This window comes from Pocillopora damicornis, chromosome 13, assembly GCF_964200805.1.
Source record: "Pocillopora damicornis chromosome 13, jaPocDami1.2, whole genome shotgun sequence".
Lineage (NCBI taxonomy): Eukaryota > Metazoa > Cnidaria > Anthozoa > Scleractinia > Pocilloporidae > Pocillopora > Pocillopora damicornis.
The window spans coordinates 20,503,289-20,530,133 of record NC_142682.1 but is presented as its reverse complement, the minus strand read 5'-3'; the positions used below and the strand labels follow the sequence as shown (position 1 = coordinate 20,530,133).

The window sequence follows — 26,845 nt, the reverse complement described above, 5'->3', positions numbered from 1 at the left end:
TGGAAGAAATGTAAGAGATTCAAACAAAAGCCTTGAGTAATTACTTTTGAAAATTTCTAAGCGCCTCAAACTTGAGAGAGTAAACTTTAATAGACAAAACCAACTTGATTTTCCATATGATAATTCATTGCGGCTAAGCCCTGCCAACCTTTTTACCTTAAGTACGTCGATCTGACGTCATCTAATAAATCACAACTCAGGGCCTTAAAACTTCCTGTTTATGAAAAAGTTTCTCGTTACTTTGCTTGTCGTCATCAGAAGAATACTTAAATTTCTATTTTAAAAGTCTTCAAAAGAAAGGAAACGAGGTAGGTATCTAATTAATCAACTTAAGTCGTTTAATCTTCAAACGGCAGCAAAAACATCCAAGGAGGTTAAACAATTAGAAACAAATGAAGAAACAACACGAACAAGCCAATTGGTAATTAAGCCGAGAGGAGACGTAAATACTGTTTGGATAAAGTGTGTGTGAAAACATTTCACCCTATCATTAGTAATGGAAAGTTTTACCGTAAAGTCTATTCAAAAGTTAAAAAACACAACCTTGTAAAAAGTAGCGTTTAAGTGTCGACGTCAGGGAGCCCGTGATTAAAATTCATCTTTGCAAAACCTGACAGCAATTTCCTATAAAAATTTATGTAGAACTACATTATATGTGGTTTAATTGTTGGTTTAGATCTCCTCTTGCGAGCTGTGATGATGAAGGTTCTTTCCATGGTCCTCGTGTTGCTGCTAAGGCTTTTCGTTACAAACGCCTGTACCGAATTCCGCTTGACTTCCGAAGATAACTCGGTGGTCGTCGGTCGGAGTATGGAGTTCTTCGATGTAGGGTATGATCTCTTTGTAGAACCTGAGCAGTATCCTCATATAGCGATTCCTAAGAAAGAATGCATCGTTCATTCCCAATCGCTTCTACAGTGGAAAAATAAATATAGCATTGCATACGTCAACGCTTTGGACTTGCCCGTAGCTACCGATGGTTTTAATGAAGCTGGTCTTTCTGTTGCTGCAAACCTCTTCGTTGGCTTCGCCCATTTCCAGAAAATACCGGTCGAAAAATGCCACATGGCGGTGTCTTCTTTGCAGCTTCCATTGTGGATTCTTGGAAACTTTGGGACAGTTCAGGAATTAAGGGATGCTTTGAAGAAGGACACTTTCCCTCTGGTGTTTGAGTTTAACCTTCCTGAAAAGGTTAAGAAAATCCTTCAGCTTCACTATTCCATCGTGGACGCTTCTGGGGATGCTATCGTTATAGAGTTTACTGAACAGGGGAGAATGGTATTCGACAACACTCTCGGCATCTTAACTAACTCCCCGCCCTATGATTTCCATCTAATGAACGTCCGCAATTACGTTGAACTTTCCAAATCGGCCCATGATTCTCTGGTGTTGGGCAAAATGACGTTCGAAGCTACTGGCCAAGGAAGTGGACTCCTAGGAATACCCGGTGACTTCACACCGCCATCAAGATTTGTACGCGCGGCTGTCATGGCTCATTTTTCCGATCAAGTCCAGACAGGCAAAGACGCAGTTATCAAGGCTTTTCACATCTTGAATACCGTTGATATACCCCGCGGAACGTCCTTTGATTACACTGTTTGGTCTGTTGTCAAAGACTTGACGACAAAATCGCTTTATTTCCGATTCTACGATGACCTCACCATTTGTGTACTTCACATGAATGACGTCAAGAAAGACAAAAGGCTGAAAATGAAAATGAATGAATGCATTGGTGGTTTTGTTAACATAGCCAAAGACCTCAAGCTGGCCATGGTTCATGATGAACTTTAGGAAACTCCATGATGATTCATTGAAAATTCTCAATCAGAGAGAATTTTCGGTCAAACTCCGCCGTTCAAACAACAGACTCTTGTGTGGTTGTGTGAAAGAGTCTGCTAGGAGCAAAATCTCTTGTGTGATTCTAAAGTGTGTACTCTAGTATAATATCTTGTGTGATGTAGAAGTGTCTCTCATGAAGAGCGATATGACTTGAGAGTGTTTGCCTAAAGCATACGGGAACCTTAATGTAATTTCGAGTGTGTTCCACAAGGAAGAGCTCTAATGCAACTTGGAGGGTGTGATAAAGTACAATTTAAGTCTGTGTGATTTGGAGTTGTACGCTAGAAGCAAGGAACAATGTTCAATTGAGTGTCGTGAGTAATCCGAGATTGTGTAGGTTATGCTTTTCTTCACTCTGTGATTGGTCCAGAAAACTTGCACCACCTTCTCAACTAATCAGATACAAAACTAAAACCAATCATGAATTGATCGCCCACGTTCTCCCGCTGCAGATAGTTTGGTAGTTTTTACTTTGAGTTCTCATTGGCTCTTAGGGGTATTTTCTTTCCTTCTGATTTTGGCCGTCGGGATTACTTAGGTTTTAGTTTTATAAAACCAAAAAGTGCTCTTAAATATTGTGTGATTTAGAAGTGTGAGCCAAAAGCGTAATTTAGACAAAGGGAAATTATCATTACATAATTTGGAAGTGTGTGTGAGATATTCCATGTATGATAAGTCCTGGACACAGTACATTACTTAAAAGCAAACGTGATCTTTTTCAAGACTCTGTCTGAGGAAAAATAATAGACAACTTTATTCAAGAAGCTGTGCTAAAATTAAATGATAAAACGCGGACCACGGTGTCTTAAGAATATTACTCAACTTAATTTTTAAATATCCCCATAGGAAATCAAAAGTAAATTCATGACATAATGTTTTAAACAAATCTGCAATTAAATCCCTCGTCCATATATATTCAGTGCGCCATTGACTTAAATCCAGTTTCTTCTGCTGGAAGGCCACCAGCTTCAACTAGTTCACTTTTCTCTTTTCTGCCACAGAAGAATCTCCCGAGAGAAAACATCCACAATTTACGCAGGGCTTGACGGAAATTCGTGCTGAATGCAAATAAAATAATTGGATTGATTACTGAACTGAGCGACGGAAACACAAAATAAGCAAACCCAAGAATCCACTTACATTTGTCTTTGACGAAAAGTTCAGGAAATGTCATCTTAAGAATCAAATAAACGAAAAAGAAAGAAAAAGAAATGAAAAACATAACAACGATTGATTTGAATATCTTCAAAATGTTTCGGTTTTGCTCATTTCTCCGATTTTGATAAGAACTGCTGTTTCTCGCACCAGTTCCTGGTTTAATCCTTTTTTGCAAAACACTCATAACCCGCGAGTAAAGAATGACAATGGCAATAATTGGTGCGATCTCAAACAACGCCAAACCAGTAATGTAATATATCATGAGAGCACTGCTATTCCATGCAAATTTGCAATAAGTTTCTTGACCAAAGTCTTCGGCTCTGGAATAATACAGCATCGGGAAGCAGTATGCCATTGATATCGTCCATGTTGCAAACAGCAGAAATGTTCTGACTTTCCCAGTGACCAACGTTGATTTTAATGGGAACACGGTAGCGATGAATCTATCCACAGCGATCAACACCAGGCTCAGTATTGACACAATAACTGACGTCATTCTGAAAAATACTCCCACTTTGCAACCAGCAGTGGCCAGAGACCCTTTAAACAGACTTCCTCTGCTCGTTATGATCTCGTTTGAAAGATAAAGCGGCCAAATGGTGAGGCTTGAGAGAAAATCAGAAATGGCCATGTTGACGTAGTAGTAATTAGTACTTGTCCTAAGGTTTCGAGTTTTGTACACTGCAACGATCACCAGAATATTTCCAAGTACAGCAACCATGCTTAGGAAAGCCGTAGATGTTGTGAAAAATATAGAAATAGCGTCAGGGCATTGTGAATCATTATCACTGAAATTCATCATCGTATGGCTGTAGTTGTTTATCATGATAAGCTCAGTCTTCTGGAAAATGTTTTGTTTGTTTGTTGTAAACCGCTCTGTTGGATGGCTTCAAAATTAGTCCCACTTGACTGAAAAAGTTAAGACGCATTTATAAGCTTAAATATAACCGAGATATCAATAAGCTGCTTGAAGAAAAACGTTCTCTCGTTGTAATTTGTAAATGTCATAAATCAAAAGTTCAGGAGATAAAATTGGGATTTTTAACCCAACATTAAGCATTACATGAATAGTAAAATGGCAGTCCAGGCCTACACCTGCAAGAAAATATACTTCTGTTAGAGGAGGTTTTCAACAAAACGATTAACCTGCGAAAGGTAACCTTGATTCCTTCCAAAAGCAATGTAGAGAATGGTGGTGTTTCCAGTTCTTTCCGCAGTTTTTGTATACGGGAAATTTCTAGGACATCACGAAGGACGTCCACCATGGAGCAGAACGGCTAACTTTCTTCTTCGCAAACTACATCGCGGCAAACGTTTCTTGAAAACTTACTTCACGGACTTCAGAAATGGACAAAATAATAAAGGCCGAAATAAATGTTCATTAATTTTGGTCACCATATCCGCATGTGATGTTTGGGGATTATTTATGGCAAATATCCACAGTAAATTGCACAATATATTTGAACGGGAACTGCGACAAACTTGCGAATGAGTTCTAATGACCATTGCGAAATAACGAGCACATCGACATTGTCAACTAGTTTGGGCTATTGAACCATAGCAAACTGTAAGAAACGTGAAAGAAATATTGATGTTATTTTTAGATATAATTTTGGCTTCAACTGCAATTAAAACTCCAAAACGTTCAAGCTACATGAACCCGGCATTGAACGAGTGCAATATTTTAACGCAAATTAAATTTGTCGCAAACATAATAGAGATAATAAGTTCTTCGATTTTTTTTCTATTCGCTTAAAAATGATAACATTCCAAGGATCAACTTCTGTTACGTATTGATTTTACACACGGGATAAGGCTACAAAAGGTGTGAAGAAATCTTACCTCAGTTATAACGCCGAGATATTTCGTGAACAAAAGAACCCTAACGAACAGTTGGCACAGTAGCAATATTGCATTAATTAGGGTTAGATTGTCAGGTCACGTTTGCGTTCTCTAACATCCTAAAGAATGGCTTTCTCCATGTTTTCTTTTTGCGTTTGTGACTGCCTTCGTCTAAAAAGTAAAAAATGAAATGCTATTTAATTGAAGCTTTTTTTAAGCTGGACCTTTTTTTTTTAGGTTGAGAGGAAATATTGAATTTTCAGTCCTACACCTAATGTACCCGCTCAGATTTTTAGCGGACAATTTTCTAAGCATCTATATTTCACTATGGTGTGTCAACAAGGAAAAAATTGAAACCCATGAGTTTCTAATAAACAAAAATTGGAAGGTAAATGGAGTTATGAACTGAAGCATAAACTGAAGGAGAGCGGCAACGTGGAGACAAAATCGCGGATTTAAAGAGAAAATATATCTTAAATTACTTACCGCTTACTTACAGCTTAACTGAATGATGTATTGATATCAATCCGCAAAAATTGAGGCGCAAAAGAACGAGAATATTGACACCTCTATGTGGTTCGAAATATAAATGAAACTGTCAACCAATTCACGTATGTTATTGGATGCATGGATGTTAGTCATGCACGAGTAAGAACAAACAAATTGACAGGGAATCCGCATTATGAATAATTTTTAGCTCTGTCATTTTAAACCATAACAGGTCTGATATATGCTTTTTCCTTGCATTTCCCCTTTGAGATTTATAGGTGACGCATGTGTCGCTAGAGTTTTTAAGTGGCAGTTTTCCTGTTTTGAGAATCTTCTTTTCAAATCTCCTTATAGTTTATTATGATTGACATCGCTATAAATTTACTTTTACTTTATATTTCATTAGGTATATATTTGAAGGATTTTGTTTTTCGCAAACGACTCTTAACTCATTGGGATCAGAAAAAGGTGAAATAAATTAGAAAACTGCACTAAGATGTACATGTTATAGTGCTGTGGGAAAAAAATGACATCAAGTGAGCATAACGGCTGCTTTGCAAAGAGGGAACATTTTGATGACAGGGGTTGGTTACTCAGTCACGTTTAAGTCAAAACAAATAAACGCCGTCAGCTATGACGTTACTGAGCTCATAGCCTACGTGTAGCCGTTACCTTCCCCCGACTAAGGTGAAACGGAGGCGAGGCAACGTCTACGCAAAGCTGACACTAATCATGTTCCCTGACGTCACTCTTCTGCAAGAAAATTTACAATAACTTTTTATTGGTTAGCCCCTTCTGTCGATTCTTTCGTCAAATCTGATTGGCTAGATTTGGTAATTTATTTTCATTCTAACGAACTGGCGAACAAAACGCTTTCATGGTCAACTTTTCAGACAACAGCGATATACGACGAGGTTTTAAGGCAAGTTTGCGCGACTTTTGGGATATTTGAGACACTCCGAGAAGAACGGCAGAGAGCCATAGATATGTTTTTCGAAGGTAACGATGTCTCCGTTTCGTAACCAACTGGCTATAGAAAATCTTTAACATATCAAGCAGCGCCAGTGATCGATCGCCTCTCTCTCTAGATGAAACCAGTCACTATATTTATGGAACCGCCAGTTAAAGCTCTCGTAGAAGGCCAGGTGCGCTATCTCAGTGGACTTGGGCCAAGAAGATTGTCCGCTTATAACTTTCGGTTTCTTTGCGAACGGTGCTGCGAAGCTATTAAGTTAAAGCTAGTTGTTTCTTGCAGCGAGAAGAAATCTCAGTGTTAAAAAAACTTGAGATTTTGCGACAAATGATCCAACTTTTTTCGACAACCGTGGCACTGTTTACAAATTTAAGCAGAAACGGTGTGGACGTTGAAATCTAGTTTTGTCAGCGCGGCACTCATCGAACATCGTCCTCTTCTTACTCTATCCAAAAATCGCTCATAGTCTTTTCCTTTATCCTTAAAAGCAAAGTATCAAGGGCCGAGAAAACTCGTTCACTTTCCTCTTTTCTGCCACAAAAGAAGAATCTCCCGAGAGAAAACATCTACAATCTACACAGGGCTTGACGGAAATTCGTGCTGAATGCAAATAAAATAATTGGATTAATTACTGAACTGAGCGACGGAAACACAAAATAAGCGAACCCAAGAATCCACTTGCATTTGTCTTTGACGAAAAGTTCAGGAAATGTCATCTTAAGAATCAAATAAACGAAGAAGGAAGAAAAAGAAATGAAAAACATAACAACGATTGATTTGAATATCTTCAAAATGTTTCGGTTTTGCTCATTTCTCCGATTTTGATAAGAACTGTTGTCTCTCGCACCAGTTCCTGGTTTAATCCTTTTATACAAAACACCCATAACCCGCGAGTAAAGAATGACAATGGCAATGAACGGTGCAATCTCAAACAACGCCAAACCAGTAATGTAATATATCATGAGAGCACTGCTATTCCATGCAAATTTGCAATAAATTTCTTGATCAAAGTCTTCGGCTCTGGAATAATACAGCATCGGGAAGCAGTATGCCATTGATATCATCCATGTCGCAAACAGCAGAAATGTTCTGACTTTCCCAGTGACCAACGTTGATTTTAATGGGAACACGGTAGCGATGAATCTATCCACAGCGATCAACACCAGGCTCAGAATGGACACAATAACTGACGTCATTCGGAAAAATACTCCCACTTTGCAACCAGCGGTGGCCAGAGACCCTTTAAGCAGACTGCCTCTGCTTGTTATGATCTCGTCTGTAAGATAAAGTGGCCAAATGGTGAGGCTTGAGAGAAAATCAGAAATGGCCATGTTGACGTAGTAGTAATTAGTACTTGTCCTAAGGTTTCGAGTTTTACATACTGAAACGATCACCAGAGTATTTCCAAGTACAGCAACCATGCTTATTAAGACCATAGATGTCGTGAAAAATATGGAAATAGCGTTAGGGCATTGTGAATCATTATCACTGAAATTCATCATCGTATAGCTGTAGTTGTTTATCATGATAAGCTCAGTCTTCTGGAATATGTTTTGTTTGTTTGTTGCAAACCGCTCTGTTGGATGGCTTCACAATTCCCACTTGACTAAAAAAGTTAAGAAGCATTTATAAGCTTAAATATAACCGAGATATCAATAAACTGCTTGAGGAAAAACGTTCTCTCGTTTAATTTGCAAATGTCATAAATCAAAAGTTTAGGATACAAAATTGTGATTTTTAACCCAGAGAATATTCTTACCTTAAACATTTAGCGTTATATGAATTATATAAAGTTAGTATTAACCTTAACCCCTGCAAGAAAATATCTTTCCTTTGGAGAACGTTTTCAACTCAATGCATAGGTTGCGAAAGGTAACTTTGATTTATCCTATTAACAATGTCAAGAATGGTGGTGTTTCTAGTTTGTTCCGCAGTTTTTGTAAACGGGAAATTTCTAGGATATCACGAAGGACATCCACCATGGAGCAGAACGGCTAACTTTTTGCTTCGCAAACTACATCGCGGCAAACGTCTCTTGAAAACTCACTTCATAGAGTTCAGAAATGGACAAAGGCCGAAATAAATGTTCATTACTTTTGGTCAACATATCCGCATGTGATGTTTGGGGATTATTTATGGCAAATATCTACAGTAAATTGCACATCATATTTAAACGGGAACTGCGACAATTGTCAAATAGTTTTGGTCCATTGAAGTATAGCAAACTGTAAGAGACGTGAAAGAAATATTGATGTTATTCTTAGATATAATTTGGGCTTCAACTGCAATTAAAACTCCAAATCGTTTGACCTACGTGAACCATTGAGCGAGTGCAATATTTTAACGCAAATTAAATTTGTCGCAAACATAATGTACATAACACGTTCTTCGATGTTTTTTTCTATTCGCTTAAAATGATAACATTCCAAGGATCAACATCCTGTTACGTATTGATTTTACACACGGGATAAGGCTAAAGAAAATGTAAAGAAATCTTACCTCAGTTATAACACTGAGATATTTCGTGATCAAAAGAACCCGGGCAAACAGTTATTGCATTAATTAGGTTAGATTCTTAAGTCACGTTTGCGTCTCTAACACCCTAAAGAATGGCTTTATCCATGTTTTCATTTTTCCTGTGGGACTGCCTTTGTACAAAAAGATAAAAAATGAAATGTTATTTAACTGAAACTCTTTTTAAGCTGGAACTTTTTTTTAGGTTGAGAGGAAATACTGAATTTTCAGTCCTACACCCAATGCACCTGCTCATATTTTCAGCGGACAATTTTCTAAGAATCGATATTTCACTATGGTGTGTCAACAAGGACAAACATGAAACTTATGAGTAACCAAAAATTGGCATTTAATTGAATTCAGAAAAAGAAAACAGAGTTGTGAACTGATATACAAATTAAATATATGGGAAAAAGGCAACGTCGAGACGAAATCTCTGATTCTGAAAAATATCTCCCAAATTGATGCTCTCTCATGTCAAGTTCGTACAAATTGTGACTTACCGCTTACTTACAGCTTAACTGAATGATGTATTGATATCAATCCGCAAAACTTGAGGCGAAAAAGAACGAGAATATTGACACCTCTGTATATGGTTCGAAATACAAATGAAATTGTCAGCCAATTCTCGTCATGTTATTGGATGTATGAATGTGTGCACGATTAAGAGCAAACAAATTGACAGGGAGTCCGCATTATGAATAATTTTTAGCTCTGTCATTTAAAACCATAACAGGTCTAATATCCTCATGCTACAAAGTAAAATTTACTTTTACTTTATATTGCATTAGGTATATATTTGAAGGACTTTGTTTTTCGCAAACGACTCTTAACTCATTTGGATCAGAAAAAAGTGGAAATAAATAAGATAACTGCACTAAGATGTACATGTTATTGTGCTGTGGGAAAAAAATGACATCAAGCGAGCATTAACGGCTGCTCTGTGGAGAGGAAACATTTTGGTTAGGTTACTCAGTCACGTCAAAGTCACAACAACTAAACGCTCTCAGCTGTACTGAGCTCACAGGTATCACATCATAAGCTTGATGTTGAGACAATGAAAGATGCTACTTTTCATTTTCTGTGGTTCTTTTCTTACGATTTCTTTCCTCAAGAGAACACAAGAATACATGTCATTACCTCGTTATCTCTGACCAAACTTATTGATCATTGTCATTTGACATCTGTTATAAAATGTGATTAGGATGTTGTTGCCTGATGGGAAAGAGGTTTTGAAAATGTCTATGCAAAAATACTTTTTTGAAAACGGGTTTCCTGTTTACGTTCTACTCAGTACCTTTTCCTTTTAGGCAGGAGTGATTAAGTTAGGGTTGAGATGGAATACGTAAACGTAATTCATTTTATTTATTTGAAATCTTAACAATTCTAAATACAAAAGTATATCCCTAACATAAAGAGACATGATTTTGACATTAAATGTTTTACAAGCATTATCGGATTCAGGCCGACCACTTCTTATTTTCGTGAGATTTCCCGGCTGATACTGGAAAACTAAGTTATTAACTTTAAGACTGATCATTATCATGGTTGTAATTAACAATAATAACACGCCAAATTGAAGTCTACTTTTTATACATTTTATTTCATTGCGCAATGTTTTGCAATCTTTGTAAGATTGAGAAGTTTCAATTCTCTTTTTTGAACTACAGCTTTTTGTTGCTGAATTGTTGCAATCTCGTGGCTTTTTCTGCTATGACCAGTCATTTATTATCAGTGTTTTTCCAAATCCGTCAAATATCAGAGACATCTAGCTTAACTCTGCCTTACCAACATGATCTATTTCAACTGATCCAACCCTATTCTTGGGTATGCACAGAAACCGGCGACATTTATTGAAATCAAGAAAAGGAATACGAAAGCTTTTCATCGCCTGTCGAAATTTTGAACTAAACTGGAAAAGGATAATAGGATTGATTGCTGTGCTGAATGACGGAAAGACGTAGAAAAACAAACCTAGGAGTAAGAAGCATTTATCTTGAAGAAACAACCCTGAATGAAACATTTTTAATGCCAAATAAATGCAAAGTGGTGTCCAACAAGTAAAGAAGCCGGCAACAATCGATATTAAGATTTTCATTATTTTCTGATTTTGATCTCGTCTTCTTCTGATGTGCTTTTCTTGGACTGAGTTTCCTATATTTGGACGATTTTTAAGTGTCTTTGTGATGTGAGTATAGAGAATGGTTATACCAGCAAGAGGCATGCAATAAAATATAACAAATCCAACAGCATTAAAAATTGTGTGAGCTGATGTACTCCAAACTACTCTACAGAATGTTTGGTTATTTACCTTCACAATTTCAGCGAACGTGTAATATGGGTAAGCAAAGCAAACAGGAATGATCCAAGAAAACAACAGTAAAATAACTCGAAATTTGCCATTACTCATTACCGTTATCTTTACTGGGTGAACGATAGCCGCATATCTGTCGACGGATGTTAGAACCAAGCATAACACGGACACTATTTGTGAAATTGCCCTGAAGCAAATTCCCAGTTTACAGAGAGTTAAGGCAGAGTGTTGGTTGAAGAACTCAGCTCTTGTCAGCATTCCTTCAACTGCATAAAGTGGCCAGCTGAAACATGCACAAATGAGGTCAGACATGGCCATGTTGATTATGTAATAATTAGTCCTCGTCCTCAGGTTGGGAGTTTTGAAAAAACTTGCAATGATGAGAACGTTGCCAATCAGAGCCGCGAGTGTGACCATGGATATAATAACTGTAAATAGCGTGGACACCACGTTAGAACAGGGCTGGCTTGGACTGGGGTGACTCGAAGTAGGCGTAGAAAAACTGAAAATATTCATTGCTACACGTTTCGAAAAGAATTGTGACGATGCTGAACTGTGGGAACAACAAAGAAAACGTACAAATGAATTAATTACAAAAGGAAGAAACAACAAGTCTTTAGATAGAATAAGAGAGATGGCAAGTTTTGAGCTCGGTAAACGATCATTTCAAAGTGCGACAGAACCTCGCTAGCTAACATCTACCGTTTTTCTACGCCATTGTATCATTAAGGAGAAAAAAGATGTCACACTTCGAACTTACACCAAGTACGTTAAGAGTTACAAAGTGCGACAATCTTCTCAAACAAAGTGCAACCGAATGACTGTTGAGGTGACGATCGAACTAACTAAAGTCAAGACTGTCCGATCTTACAAATAGCCAAGTTTTAGAGGTCACCTACTGAAAACCGATTGCGTTACGTTAATCAAGAAGCAGTACGATCAAGTATACAACCAACTTTAGATGAACCAAAGTCTAAAATAACGATGTCGCCCTTTTCCGTAGTTCATTTAGCAACTAAATAACGCTTCTTATTAATTTTAACCCTCGTTTTTATGACATATCCTCTAAAGATAATACAAAACTAAAGGCACCCACCTCATCACAGTCGTCTGTTATCTTAGCCGGGAGATTTCGACGCGAAGTGACTCAACATCCTTTTGTAAATCACGTTTCCCCGATGTATTTATATCTTACACCAGCGATATTTGTCTTTCTATTATCATAAAACATTTTCCTTTTTTAACAGTGTCATAAAAATTAGCATATTTCCTTACTTCCTTCTCAGCTATCAATCATCAAGGGAATACATTTATTTAACTGATTGGTTTTTTTTCTAGTTGTGAGGAGTCTCTTTTCATAATTGCTTTACGATTGCTCTCGCTTTTCGCTTTAGTTGTGAGAATAATAGGAAAAGGTTTTCATTCTTTAACAAATAATAGGTCATTTGAACTGAATAAAAGGAAATTAAAAGGGGTCGAAAGTAAACTCACCATACCTGTCACCTCAAGAGAGTTTTCAAAGCTTTGAACAAACGCGTATTAAGAAATTGAATGTGAAAAAATGAAAAGAAAATTGCCTCTGCTCTTCCAAAAGCTGAACCAACAACAGTAGCAAGCGCAATTTTACTGTATGTCAATTTTAATTTTCTTAATTGGCCATTAACATTTTCCATGCTTACTCATACGACAACATCATATTTTGATCACGCACAACTTCGCATATCGTCATCAGAGCTAAAATTGCAGGCGAAAATGCTTTTAAAGGACATCTTGAACTGGTTTTCACTATCGTTCCTAGAACTGAGTCTAACAGGAAGTCTTTACATGTGAAATAGTTGTTTGCTATCCACCATTTTTATACCTGAAATTTATATACTATTATTTGATGGCCGATGTTTTTTTTTTCTTGTGCCACGGGAATCGTAACATTAAATGAAACGAGGGGGGTTAGGTAGAACTTCTTGCTTCGCCAGAAAGATTTTAAACGAAAAACGAGGTAACGAGAAACAGGAGAAGGAAGGAGACAACGGAAGTAGGTAACACTAAACAAACAAGAATCATGACAACGAATAAGTGAGGGAAAAACTAACAGGTATTGAAAACCGTCCAAAAAATGTGACGAGTTTCGTGTTGTTTAAACTGATAAGGAAGTTGTTTTCATTTATGAAACACAGTAGTTGTCTGTTACGTGATTCTGGGTATTTTTCGATCCCTGTGGATTACTGAGCTTACTGCACGTTTGTGAACCTGAAACAGGCAAAAAATATTGGACTATTAATAGCTAGTTATAGTTCGCAAGTTTTAAGCTATTCAGAGTAAAGTTCTCGTAACAGATCACACTCTATCGTTCATAGCGTGGGGCCTACGTCTAAGAGCGCTATCGTAAGCTATCTGCTATAGTTAATATCACTTTTTTGAGTTCCCGATTTTGGTGGCTTACGAGAGCTAAAACCATCTTTTTTCCTATTACATTAAGAACTGGGATTTGGGATTTAAATTACTTCAGACTGGTGAAAAAAATGGCGAATATAGCAATGACGGAGAGCAATTTGGATATATATTTGACCATATGTGTATTTGCATAAGAACACGTAAATTAATTAAATACAAATTTTATAGTACTCAGACCGAAGCCACAAACACGAGGATACGATTTGTCAAGAGTCTGTCTCTATGTGTTACTCCCTTTCTTTTCTGATTTTGGATTTTCTTAACATCGTAGTTCTACAGTCTCGATTCATAGGAAATGGTATTGTTCTTCGATGAGCGCGTCCTCCTTCTTGACAAATATGACAGACGGCCTTTCAAGACTTTGCAAAGAATTAAGTCGTGCAGTGCCCTACGGTAGTTTGAACTAAGCAGGAGAAGGATGACAGGGTTTATGGCGGTGCTCAAAGATGGAAGAACATAGAAGAGAGCGCCAACAAATATCAGACAAACATCTTTCGGGAAGAGTTCTGGATGAAACATCTTCAAAGCCAGATAAACAATGAGGTGAGTCCAACAAACAAAAAAGCCCGCAACGATTATTATCACGAATTTTATGACCTTCTCGTTCTGTTTCTTCCTTTTGTCATAAATTTTACTTAGCAAATTTTCTTCTAAAGCGACTGGACGTTTCCGTAATATCTTTATTGTCAGAGTGTAAAATATGATTATTGCAAGGAGTGGACCACAGTAGAAAATAACAAACCCAACGCCGATGTAGATTGCGTTCAGTGATTTGCTCCAAACAGTTCGGCAAAATACTGGTCCGTTCAGTTTAACAACCCTTGTGTAGAATAAGTAAGGAAGACCACAAACAACTGGTAAAATCCAAGAAAACAGCAAAATTAGGCGGACGTTTCTCCTGCACAGCATCGTAGTCTTCAGAGGGAGAGCAACAGCGGCGTATCTGTCCACAGAAATTAGAACCAAGCTAAAGACAGACACAATTTGTGATATTCCTCTGAAGTACAATCCTAGTTTACAAACGACTGACGCGAAAGGCTCAGTGATAAACTCTGACCAGGTCAGCATTCCTTCAGTTGCGTACAGCGGCCAGTTGAAGTATGCGAAAATAAGGTTGGATACCGCCATGTTGACAAGGTAGTAGTTAGTGCTTGTTCTTAAGCTTCGTGTTTTGTAAAAGGTAACAATTACAAGACTGTTACCAATTAAAGCTCCCAAGCTGATGATGGATAAAAGTACTGTAAACAGCGTTGATGCCATTTGAGAGCAAAGCCCTTCTCGTTGAATCGTAGTGTTGTTCATGATTTGTTTACTAATATTCAGGCTGAATATTCAGGTTTACTTGACACTTTGAGGTTCTTACAGTGACCTGTAACTCAACGCAAGATTTCTATATAAGTATAGGTTACAAAAAATTGATAGCGAACTATTCCTCACGAGATTTTTTGGTTTTATCAACTGAGTTAGTTGATGATGTAAATTAGCCACGGTAAAGAGGAGTTTTAGAAACTCTTTACGGTGGCCAACCTTACATTATCTTGTATTGTCCCCGAAGCGTGATTGTTGCGTTTGAGGTGAAAGTCATATTACTTGACTACCTAACAAATCATACGTCATCGTTTGTATCAATTCATTTAGTATTTGCATTATTTTTAAATTCTCAGTCCCTAGTATTTAGATCAGACTTAATTAGCATAGGTGATTAAAATGTTTTGAGTGCAATAAAGGTTTATTTTTTTTCGTCTTGTCACGAGCGTGGGCTTACTGAAGATCTGAGTTCTCGCGAGGAATCGAACCTAAGATGTTTGGATGCTCTGCTCTGCGCTTCTCTTTCCTTAGCTCGTATATTCAGAGTTGTCACGAATAAATCATTCGATTATTTGCAAGTGTTATAATCCGACTAATTTAAACGTCTTGCAATCAACTTCATCTTTCTGCATTGTTCAAGCATGCCAAGAATTTTGCACGGTTATTATCTTTACCTCTCGATAAATTTCGAAACTTAAACATATACGAATAATATCAAAGAAACAAATGTTTTGTTATTTGAAATACAGTAATGAAAACCGAGAAGGATCCTTGACAACCTGACAACTACGGTAAAGAATTGCAGAAAAAAAACTGCTCATGCTAATTTGTATCTCATGAATACCAACAGCTCTCTTTTGATGCTGCGAATTCATTCGTTTAATTTTCTGTAATTTCACACTAGAGTGTGGATTATTTCCGGACCAGATGGTTAGGTTACATGGGTCTATAAGCTTGTAAGTTATATATCATTCGCCACAACCATTACTCCACGTAGAGCTACTTTTCAAGTTCTTAAATTCATGCATCGACTTTTCTTTCACACAAACATAAAATATTAACACACTTTCAAATGTTTATAAATTTGAAAGCAACGAATCTCAGGATTGCTCTCTTGTACTTTTGGGAATATACAAAAACGCTTTGCAGCTAAAAAGGTCCAGTGCTAACCGTGAGACGATCGAGCCACAAACGAACAGCATGGATCCAATGAGGAGGTAAAGGAGTTAACTTTCAATTTTTCGAATAACTTAATATGGGGAATCAATTACCTTACATGGAAAGAAATCATGAAATGTTCGGTTATTGGGTCAAACAAATAGGAGAGAAGATAATCAAGGAAAGGGAGGATTGGCATAAATTGCAAATTTGTTCGGGTTTTCGGTGATTCACAGAGATCTTTACTCCACAAGTTTCCTTGTAACAAATATGTGCACTATGAGATGAAATATTTAAATTACTCTTGATGCTGTTGAGGGTACTCTTTTAATTTGAACCTAAACCAGAGTCCAATCAGCAAACATATCATTTGGTAACGCGGTGTCAGTTCAACTGAGTTCACTGAGACTTGATCATGATCGACCAACTGCAACGTTTGCAGGTGCATGTCCTCTAAAGGTAAAATTCCTGCTTAAGAGTATCACAGCTTGCAATAATAATATTATCATGGGTGAACTGTCGTTTATGGAACCACAGTAACAGGTGAAACTCCCCGTTCTACTTTATGATTTAAATCTCAAGAAACTTTTCATATCAGGTAACCACAAGACGCTAAGAAAGAAGGAAACATTATACCCTTACTGCATGGTCCCGAGGGAAACAGTTACTTTCGTTTTCCTGTGAGTCCTGATGTTTTGTTGGGTAAAAGTCTAGGTATATAACAATTTTACATAACAATTAAAGCCTAATTTGCAACCTGTGATGCTTTACAGCAGGAATTTTACATTCAGAGGACATGCACCCGCGAACGTTACAGTTGGTCAATCATGATCCATGATTTGTTTCATGTACCTTGATAATTAACAGAAAAAAAAGGAATTTACAAAGTTACGAATGGAGTTTTAAGTTAAAAAGTGAAACTTCAGTCGTCGAACAGTTATCTAAGTGTCTTTAACCCGCCACTTTAGTCGGCTTGCACCGCATACGAACGCAAATGGATCCTGTCAAGTTGGGCGGCACGAAACAACACTGAATATAATAATCATGATTTAGTTAGTTAGTAACAAAATTAATTTCAAAAAATTAAAAAGCTTACAAGGGAACTGAAGCCAATCTTATTATACTGTTGTCCTGCTTCACTGCGATTAATAAGAGTGACGGGGCGATTTAAGTTGTTCTCGTCTCTTGCAAAAGTAGGATGTCCATATAGTATATCTGCTGCACTTGAAACAGATGTAAATTTTTGCGCTCAGTCAAGTAATCTTTACCTGGACATATTTGCATATCTGATTACTTGCAATAAAGGGTGTTAACAGGGACGTGATAAATTTTCAAAAGTCCTTTTTAATTCAAGTTCATCCGTTTACCGCCAGCAAAAGACGTTTAAATCACTGGTGTTACCTTCTATCGTAAGCAGGATACTTTTATTTCCTCTTCTTTTTTTCCCACGTCACTGATTACCCATGCAATGTGTGTTCACAAGTGTGGGAAATGTAGGTAAGGTGTAACCTCCAAATAATTTTAGTTCAAATTTGTCGGCCAAGAAGGAAGGTCAAAATGTTTTTGTCATCTTATCACTCTAGCGTGGCATACAATTTTCTATACGTTTTGTTCCAAATACGTCATTAACCTTCCGCTACTTATGAAGGTGAAAATTAGAGGTTATTTTTAGTCTCTTTTTCATTCTTACAACTTTCTGAGCTGAGAGAGAACCTTGTAATGTTGTTATCTAATTTTTTAAGCTCTGTATACAATTTCCTCCTCGTTTTGTTCGAAGAAATCGCCTATCCGATTTGCAAGTGTTGCAGATTTAGTAACTGATCCGGTAAAGGTGTGAAATGGAGGACATTTCAATCTGACATAATTTTGCCGATGTATTTTGTAGTGAAGTGTAAATTGGTATGTCAGTACATCCTCTCTTGATTCCGGCGTAGCATAACTACAAGCCACCTTAGCCTGCAGGTAGGGGCCACGGCAACACTACGGTCAAACGTGTGCAGATGAGTGAACTTTATGACAGCTACGTGCTGGTCTCTACATCGTGTTGAAGGGCTGCTAGAACTAATTTGTTGGGAATTAAAAAAAAAAAAAAACCAAAAAAAAAAAAACATACAAGCCTGTGAATACGGAAGTTAAAAAACGTGTAAACCTTTGTGTTAAGCCAAAGTAAACGTGAACTTTGGGTTAGAAAAGTCCTAAGTTGTCTTTTCCCTTCTTATGTTTCCTTTTCCAAGAATTTATACATTTACGCATGATCAAGCTTTGACTTGAAAGCTCAGCAAGTATGCTTTCTGATTGAAATGTATAGTAGAAATTGAAATTCTGCTTCAAGAGAATCAAACCTGTTGCTGGTCTCAGTCAAGACATGACTTTTACGCGCTGGTACTCAATATTTCATGCTGGCCAGTTTAGATTCGATTCCTTGACACAATTAGAGCTTTTGAGGCAGAATATTCAAAATTGTCTTAACAATCCCCATCATTTGCACACTTGCTTGAATTTCCTGGTCACTAAAGAAAGTTAAAAGGGTGGACATGGACGCCAGCCATATTTAAATCTTTTTTTAAAGTGGGAGTCAAACATGAACTGGCCATATTGCCATCAAGTCCATTAACAATTGCCAGGCCATAGCTTACAGTCATCTTGAGTGCATAGTCTCGCTAATGGTTCAGGTCGTTCTCTTTCCTTATCTTTTCTGTCTTTCCTGCTCCCTTTGGCTTTTCCTTTTCTGGCACAAACCATGGTTAGAGTAAGTGCGAGAAAAACGACTTGCACCCAGAAGAATTACGTGATGTTTACTCTCAGAAGTTGGGAAAGCAAATTTTAGGATACGAAAATTAGTTCCAACCAAGTATCATAAACAAATATCAGCAAAACCAGCCCCAGAATGACTTCTATAACCTCGTAGTTTATCATTCTACAGTGTACAGAATGTCTTTATAGAACGTCTTACATCTTGTTTTGATCAAGAGATCTTCTCTTAGTTTTGAATTAAATTTTCTTCTCTTAAGCATGTGACTTGAATTTGATGTAAAATATTGGTGCGGGATAACTCTGTGTAAAGGCTTCTAAGACGAATTGAGATCTGAAAAAACTAAATTTCCGAGTTGAAGTTCGATAACAGTTCTTACATTTTTGTTGAATATTATAACACTAAGTTGGCGCAGAAACACTAATTGCCGGCTTTAATTTTCGAGTAGATTTTCAGAGAGAAGCTGCGAACAAATGAGAGACAAACGTAGGCTGAACTATAACGCTGAATCAAGAATTCTAACACATCTTTTCATAAGTTGTAAAGTCCTTATAATGGCGTTGTAATCCCAGAGGTACAACTGAGCCAGATATGTCAACTGCAGTCTTTTCTTTTACGTAACATTTCAAAAAGCGCTACATTGATATCGTCTAAAAATTGACGCGTGATGTCATTAGAATGATTGTAATTAGCACCATTTACTGCCTGCAGTTTCATTTTTGACGTTTTCGACAGCTACGCCCTGCAGGTTAAGTTTTGTCTTGGGGTTTGAACTTCAAATATTGCACGTCTAGAGGTGCTTTTACGTCAAGTGTCAAACCGTCGTTAATCATCCAAGTAAATTAGTTTTTTTCCCCTAATTATTTCCTCAGGTCTAAGGAGTATAATTTTACAGGCTAATAACATTCACTGCTTAATTACACGCAATATTAGAATCAGAGAGCATAAACTAAGGTTTTTTCACAGGCAACGTTGGCTTGTTTCCCCTTCAGTGCTGCTTACAAGAAGAAATTATATTTTCACACGCAGTAACACTATTTTCTCATGAGGGGGTGGGAGGAGTCCAGAAAACTATATTTCCTGCAATTTTGTCGTATTAAACGCCTACGCTTTAAATGAATTCTTTCTCAGAACACAGTTTTGAAACCTTAATTATGCAAAAGTAAAGAAAAAGCATTTGGTCACACAATATTCTTGAACACCTGTGATATTTGACATTTTCTGATCTGAGTACAATAATGAAGCCATCTCGAATGATTTTTGAATTGAAAGATAAAATAATAACTTTTGGGTCTTACCAAGTGGCTGTTATGTTCGTTCAGCCACAATCTAAGCTAATTGAAACATATCTCCATGTCAAGCTAGCTGTCTCAATAAGATCACACCCGGTGGCTCCATATAAATTTATATATATATATATATAAAAATTCATATTCCTCTTTCTCATCTTCTGTAAACGCCGAGGTTTTATTAGCCGAAATTCACTTTTCTCGATTTGATATCGTCAATAATCATAAGATCTACCAGACAAGTATAATATAGCCTTATATGAACATTTTGGTCTTTCACCAGTTAACCCCTACAACAGTAGTGAGCTCCTGCCCCTAAGAGTGACTGACTTCTAATTTCTCCTCACGGTACCAGCCTTGAATTCAATGTAAAGGTTGTGAGAAAAAAGGAAATAATCACCAATTTAAGAAGCTCCTGATTGTCTCAGAAATTCTCGTTGTCGATGCTGATGGAAACGTAAAGAGAACAGTCTGGAGAATATAATGATTTTTATTGATGCATTCATATTTACAGAGTTAGGATTTTTGGAAAATGTCCCATGATAATGGTTTGTAAGTACTCGGAACTGGGTATTCATTTCGTATCGATCCAAATTTAATTTTATTTCTTTAAAAGACCTGAGATAGTTTGCAATTGAGTCTTACTGATCCTATAGAAGTCTCACAATTACTGAAATACAAAGAACGGCTTTGCTCATATCAGTAATTAAAAATTACGAGATCGATGTCAATTTATGTCGCAGAGGATCTTCCGACTGACTTGATTCAATATTGACTCACAGAGATCAAAGAAAAAAAACCATACGTGAGAACAAAGGCCTCAGTATATTTTCACGAAAGCAACAGCTATCCAACGTCCGAAAGCAAATTTAGCTGACTGTGAATGAACGACATAGTTTGTGCTGAGGCAGTGGTTGTAAGAAAACTAAGGTACTCTTTTAGGGGTTGCATCAGCTGTAAGCTAGAAGCAACTGTAATCGGTAGACTTTATTTTTTCATACTTTTTTTATTGTTTCTACTTCATAAACAAGATCTGAGCAGTGTTTAGCCTTTAAAAAATTTCAAAACCTAGTGGAACTTGAAATAGCTTGCAGGACTGGCGCAGTTTATTGCGTTTTTTCAGGCGAACGGGGCAAGTGTTCGCCTGTAAAAGAAGAGAAATTACAGCTGTTCTTCGGGGTATCTTAATGTCCACTCTAAAAAAAACTCTACTAGGTTTTGAAATTTTTGTTATGCTAAAACACAGTTGAGACCATGCTTATGAAGTAGAAACAATAAATTGTGATAGACCGTGTTATGGATCGTGATACACTAGTTGCAGTACGTACTAACGGTGCGCAGCAACAGTACGCAGCAACAGTGCGCAATACGCAATTTTACAATTTGTAGACAAAATATGATTTTGTCCAAAATGTAAATACAAAAATAGAAAGGCAAACAGTAATTCCATCGCTTCAATATTTTCATTATTTGTATCGCATTTTGATATTTTGCGTCCTCGGCAATAATCTATCAATGGAGAAAAAAGGTGTTATGAAAAAGGAAAAAAAAGCGCAAGGTGATTACTGAATCATATAATTCAATTTATTTTCATCAAATGAGTGGAGTTTCTTGCTCTTGTTGTGAGCAAATTTAATCAAATTTCAATTTCACATTGTCTATGGCAAAGAAACAAAACTGTCTAAATAGAACCACAAAATTTCATGAATTAACATATTAATTATCAGAAACACTTAAATTTCCATTTGGATCTTCAGCCGGATTTAGTCACGCGATTGCATGAGGCATGAATTGTTTTTATTCAAGGAGCCGATTTGGAAGAGCTGTTATGGTTCAAGGCACGTTTAAAAAAAAAAAACAAAGTGCCAGATATGACGGATAACCCACACAATTTGTTCAATTAGGCATTACCTATGAAAAGAGCCTTTGTATTCTCATCCAGCCAAATTGTAGTACACAACTTATTTTTCAAGCTACAATTGTTATCTTTCCTGAGGCTAACGACGGGGGGTAATGATATAATAAGTATCCACCTATCACTAGATAATCTACCATGCATTAAGTGTTTACAAAGATACGACACTTACTGAGAACACCTGAAAAATCTTCGCCTCTCGTTTGACGGAGTTTAAAAAGGTAAGGGCTCGGTAACTATTCTTTCTCTCGAATGCAAGAAATTTTCGCTTCACTTGAACAATTCTGGGATGCAAAGTTTCAGAAGGACTATTTTACCCGAAAGCGTTGTGTTTCACTTGTTTGGCGCCCGCAAGGAAATTTCATTACAAAAATCTAGGTTGAAGTTAAAAATGAAGTTTTGAAAACTTTCGTTAGCCGAAACGTGATGTGATTATACAAACATATGTACAGTTTGCTGAAATTTAAGAATTTTATAAATTTGAAAATAGTTTGGTACTAAGCTATTGATAACGACGAGACAGCTTAGTCACATAGTTCAGTGCCAGTTTAACCACCAAAGAACTCATCGGTTTTAAAATATTAATGTTACCATGTATTCAAGAATTTGCCGAGTGCAACTGGAGTAATTTACAGAAAAAAAAGAGGGCTTTCTTTGCACGATACGAGAATGTTTCAAAAGTGTATAACATTTTTGTTGCTTCGTGGTCAAGTGGTCTTTGAAATTCGAAAAAAAAGGGTCTAACAAACCTAGACAGTGCTCGTAACGAGATTGGAGGCAGCTTTTCCCGCATCAAACGGTAAAACATTAGTTTTTCTACAAGTTCTAAGCTTAATAACAATACTTGTCTGTAGTTGATCAACGAAGTCGGCTTAAAATGTTTGAAGGTCTTTCTACGCTGATTATTTTGAATGTTTTACGACTGCACGTGTACGTTTAAAGGCGTCGGTACTTGATAAAACGTGATCAAACGTGTATCACATAGAGCAATTAAACCGATGCACAGATGGAAAGCGACTAATATAGTTAAATGGAAGAAATGAAAACGCATTGCTAACTCAATGTGTTGGGGTGTAATCTATGCCGTGGTTTCATCGGCACATTGGCCAGAAGCTTTGATGTGAATTTATCCAATATGCATAAAACCTTGCCGGAAATCAGAAAATTTTAAAGCAATCTTGTTTCAAGCTAATAGATTGAGAGAATGAAAACGAACAGAGCAGTCCATATCTATTGTCAAAAGTGGTAATAAAAAGATTACAGCATGGAAACAAGCTTGAAAAGACATGAACATATAATGCTACCTGAGAATATTGCAATGGTTGATTGGTTTTCATTTGTTTCATTCTATTCTGTTAACCAGATTCACGAATTAATTTCTGTTGTTACACGAGGTCTTTTGTGGGTCATGATCGATCGTCTGAGAGACACGACGTTTAGTTTGCGTTTGTTAGCCTAGCCGGAAGATACCCCAGCCTCATAAGAGCAGAAACTTCGATTTTCGGGAAGGCGAACAAATTTTCACACGACGCGTAATTGGATGGATGATGTTTGAGCTGACTCTAAACATTAGCGGGTCACCATGGTGAACTGAACATGGTTCCTTTTCGTGACTGGAGCCGCACAAGCTTTTCATAGCATTTTACTTTTCTATCTATTCTTGAACTTGATAAATAGAGGTCGCGTTGTACAACGCAACTTCTAAAGTTAACATCGTTGTAAACAGAAAACGTTAAGTCGCTAACAGGGTGAACGACTCGATCAATATTTTAATCTTAGAAACACGAGCTAGGAGTTTTCAGAGCTAATAGAGAGCGAATATCGATACCCCTCGTGTGATTTTTTACACAAGAAAAACAGATATGCGCAGATTTAAAACCTTCTATTCTGTTCAGAAGCAACCAAAGTTTATAGACCTTTCCACCCACAGATCAACTACGATCAAGTAAACAGTTAACGAGAATTAAGGAAATTATGAAATGGAGATATTAAGTCGATCTAGGTGGGACCTCCCACAATTTACAGCTAACGAAGTGTTTGGCACTCCAAGGAGAATGTCTGTATGGATCTTGGGAGAGAATCATGAAAAATTGCGTGCGTCACGACAGCCTGCGCAGCAGGAGACTCCGCTGTCCAAACTTCCACAAGACAGCCAGACACGCAAAGTACTTGGCGCACGCTGAAAGGCGTGATTCTTCATCGATGTATATGCAGCGAAATCATAATGCACACCATTCTCTTGGTTACCCAGTAATTTTCTTTTACTCTAAAGCGCGTTCAATGAAAAGTCCTCGCTTTTGAGTAAAACTAAAACCAAAGGATTTAAAAAGGCCTGTAATTAAAACAAAGGTCGATGTGACCCTGATATCACACGGAGCTATTGTGAGCTTAAAAAAAATTAAAAAGAAAAGCAAGGCAAATACTGCCTGGAGCACGGGAAAACGCGAGTGACCACGCAGGGTCAGTTTTGAATCTGATTGGATGAGAGGATAGTTTATCTATTTTTGACCAATCACCGAGTGAAGAGGGGAAACCAATGCGATCCAGGATTACTTTTAACTCATAGTCAAAAATGTTCGTCATCAGAAGTCTATAAACTAACTATTGTTTTCATATTTGCCGCCAGGAATCATTCAGCGTAGGATCGTGCCTTTGGATACGTTGATTCGCTTTAAGCAACGAAGAACACGATTTGAAACATTTCTCTTAGATTTGATTTGAGCAATGAACAATTCTTCTGTTCAACCGACAAAGATTCTAAATCAGGATCCGTCTTGTTCTGATGCAGTGACCACGTTATTTACAGTACTTCTTTCCATTGTAACACTAGCGGCTTTTATTGGAAACTTCGTTGTTATAGTATCCTTCATCAAAACCACGAGCCTTAAAACCAGTACTAACTATCACATAGTCAACATGGCCGTGTCAGACCTTTTCTGTGCATGTTTCAACTGGCCGCTGTTCGCAGCTGAGGGGATGTTAACAAGTCGACAATTTATCAGTGATCATTTGGCTTCAGTTGTTTGCAAACTGGGAATGTACTTCAGAGGAATATCACAAGTGGTGTCGGTTTTGAGCTTGGTTCTTATCTCTGTGGACAGATATGTGGCTATTGTATTCCCATTAAAGATCATAGTGTTGGATCGTAGAGGAGTACGACTTGCTTTCTTGACTCTCACCTGGATTATACCGATAGTTTGTGGTTTCCCGTATGTTATTTATACCGAAGTTGTCAAAGTCGACGATAAAACTTTCTGCAGAACTGTTTGGAGCAGATTGCTGGGAGTAGTCTTTAACTTTATAGGTTTTGTCGTATTTTATTGTGCGCCAATTTTTGTAATGACAATCCTTTATGCTCGCGTTATAAAAACTGTTAGGAATCGTCCAAATACAGCAGATAAGACACAAGACCAGATGAACAGCAAGAGACAAAAACAGCATCAGAAGATCACGAAAATATTAATATCGATTGTTGCGGCATTTTTCGTCTGTTGGACGCCACTTTGTATATATCTGTCGCTGAAAATGTTCCATCCGGATCTCATCGCGAAAGACAAATGTTTGGTTTTTGTGGCTCTGTTTTTCTACTTGTTTCCATCTTTTAGTACAGCAATCAACCCTGTCATTCTGTTTCTTTTTAGTTCAAATTACCGCCAGGCATTGACGAACATGAGCCTTCAGGTGTACTACTTCTTTAACAAAAAATTTCGCGTGCTTGGACATGCTAATAGGCGTGTCGGATCATCGCACGGGCTGGACAATGTTGTTTTGACTGCATATGTCCGTGGAGAAACTGCTTCTACCATTTGTGTTAAATCTTAGTGAAATCCCGTCTAGAGTTCGATCCTTGTAACACCCAATGATTAATATTATTATGCAATTTCAACCCACTATCTCTTGATTGGCCGTAAGCATACTGGGAACTCTCGAAATCAGCGCCTGGGACGTCATCCACCTGCAGATTACACATGTTATCTAGCTGCAGATTATCCTATGGACCCTTAAGGTCATGGGTAATCATGTCATGTATAACCGCGGTGCATGATTTCTAAGGATAATCATGTCAAATACGCGTACTTTGTGTTGCTCACTGATTTGTATGTTTCTACGCGTTTAGAAATAAAATATTAGATTCACTTACTATCGTAACCATTTTTTTTCGCCCAATGTATATATAAAAAAAATTATTAAAGTCGGTTTCTGTGATATCCAAAATAATCAAGATCTCGGTAAGGGTTATCAGCCGACGCTGAAGGCTTCGGCTGATAACTCCTACCTCGACCTTAATTATTCTAGATATCGCAAAAACCTCATCCAATAATAGTTTAAAGAATTCTGTTGTTTCGTCCCAAGCGTGGAATAAGAAAAAAATTTGAGTCCCCAAAGAGGAATCGAACCCTTCGCAGTCCACGCTACGATGCTCCACCAATGAACTTTGGAGAACTCAGTAATGGGCTAGGCGTCCTGCACTTTGCTAGGATCATCTCAACATTATTCTCACACAACGCTTTAAACACCGCTGATCTTAGTAGCATGCAGTACGCATGTCACATGTAAACTAATAATACCTCCTTCCCATCACCCCTTTCTCGCCTACTCCAACGTACACATTTTGGAGTTGACTGGGAATGAGTAAGACTGCACGATAATGCCTAATAAAATTACATATTACGAATTATTGTTCTGTAGCAGTCGCATCTGTCATGACACCCCGGGAGAGATCTTGTCCTCAACTTATACTCCGTCGTTGTTGAATTGAATTTATTTGATAAGACATTTTGAGAATAAAAAGGTCAAATGCTTGGAAACTATCCTCGAATTATCGTCAGAAACAAATGCTCAT

The 26,845-nt window shown here is 37.4% G+C and overlaps 6 protein-coding genes across 8 annotated transcripts; 2 read left to right on the top strand and 4 right to left on the bottom strand.

Moving 5' to 3' along the window:
• Positions 1-206: 206 nt before the first annotated feature.
• Positions 207-2,634, top strand: LOC113686788 (uncharacterized). Its single transcript, XM_027204463.2, has 2 exons — positions 207-308; positions 677-2,634. The coding sequence occupies exon 2, from the start codon at positions 697-699 to the stop codon at positions 1,789-1,791; it is 1,095 nt and encodes a 364-aa protein (XP_027060264.2). The 5' UTR covers positions 207-308; positions 677-696; the 3' UTR covers positions 1,792-2,634.
• LOC113686810 (substance-K receptor-like) lies at positions 2,569-5,530 on the bottom strand. Of its 3 annotated transcripts, XM_089191599.1 has the most exons (3): positions 5,326-5,530; positions 4,840-5,010; positions 2,569-3,906 (listed from the first exon to the last, which is right to left on the bottom strand). In XM_089191599.1, exon 3 carries the CDS (start codon positions 3,821-3,823, stop codon positions 2,756-2,758), a length of 1,068 nt encoding a protein of 355 aa, XP_089047725.1. In that variant the 5' UTR covers positions 3,824-3,906; positions 4,840-5,010; positions 5,326-5,530; the 3' UTR covers positions 2,569-2,755. The 3 variants fall into 3 exon arrangements, with proteins under 3 accessions (XP_089047725.1, XP_027060294.2, XP_027060301.2); XM_027204493.2 differs by lacking the exon at positions 4,840-5,010 and having other exon boundaries at positions 5,326-5,481; XM_027204500.2 differs by lacking the exons at positions 4,840-5,010; positions 5,326-5,530 and adding an exon at positions 4,144-4,284.
• Positions 5,531-6,164: 634 nt separating this feature from the next.
• Positions 6,165-9,464, bottom strand: LOC149035874 (neuropeptide FF receptor 2-like). The gene is made up of 2 exons (XM_089191600.1): positions 9,319-9,464; positions 6,165-7,907 (listed from the first exon to the last, which is right to left on the bottom strand). The coding sequence occupies exon 2, from the start codon at positions 7,825-7,827 to the stop codon at positions 6,868-6,870; it is 960 nt and encodes a 319-aa protein (XP_089047726.1). The 5' UTR covers positions 7,828-7,907; positions 9,319-9,464; the 3' UTR covers positions 6,165-6,867.
• A 693-nt stretch (positions 9,465-10,157) lies between these two features.
• On the bottom strand, positions 10,158-12,368 carry LOC113686753 (neuromedin-K receptor). Its single transcript, XM_027204422.2, has 2 exons — positions 12,226-12,368; positions 10,158-11,682 (listed from the first exon to the last, which is right to left on the bottom strand). The coding sequence occupies exons 1-2, from the start codon at positions 12,228-12,230 to the stop codon at positions 10,584-10,586; spliced, it is 1,104 nt and encodes a 367-aa protein (XP_027060223.2). The 5' UTR covers positions 12,231-12,368; the 3' UTR covers positions 10,158-10,583.
• Positions 12,369-13,677: 1,309 nt separating this feature from the next.
• On the bottom strand, positions 13,678-14,882 carry LOC113664687 (somatostatin receptor type 4-like). Its single transcript, XM_027180316.2, has one exon. The coding sequence runs from the start codon at positions 14,880-14,882 to the stop codon at positions 13,854-13,856; it is 1,029 nt and encodes a 342-aa protein (XP_027036117.2). The 3' UTR covers positions 13,678-13,853.
• A 7,246-nt stretch (positions 14,883-22,128) lies between these two features.
• LOC113665107 (tachykinin-like peptides receptor 86C) lies at positions 22,129-26,139 on the top strand. The gene is made up of 2 exons (XM_027180761.2): positions 22,129-22,223; positions 24,629-26,139. The coding sequence occupies exon 2, from the start codon at positions 24,727-24,729 to the stop codon at positions 25,822-25,824; it is 1,098 nt and encodes a 365-aa protein (XP_027036562.2). The 5' UTR covers positions 22,129-22,223; positions 24,629-24,726; the 3' UTR covers positions 25,825-26,139.
• The last annotated feature ends 706 nt before the right edge of the window (positions 26,140-26,845 follow it).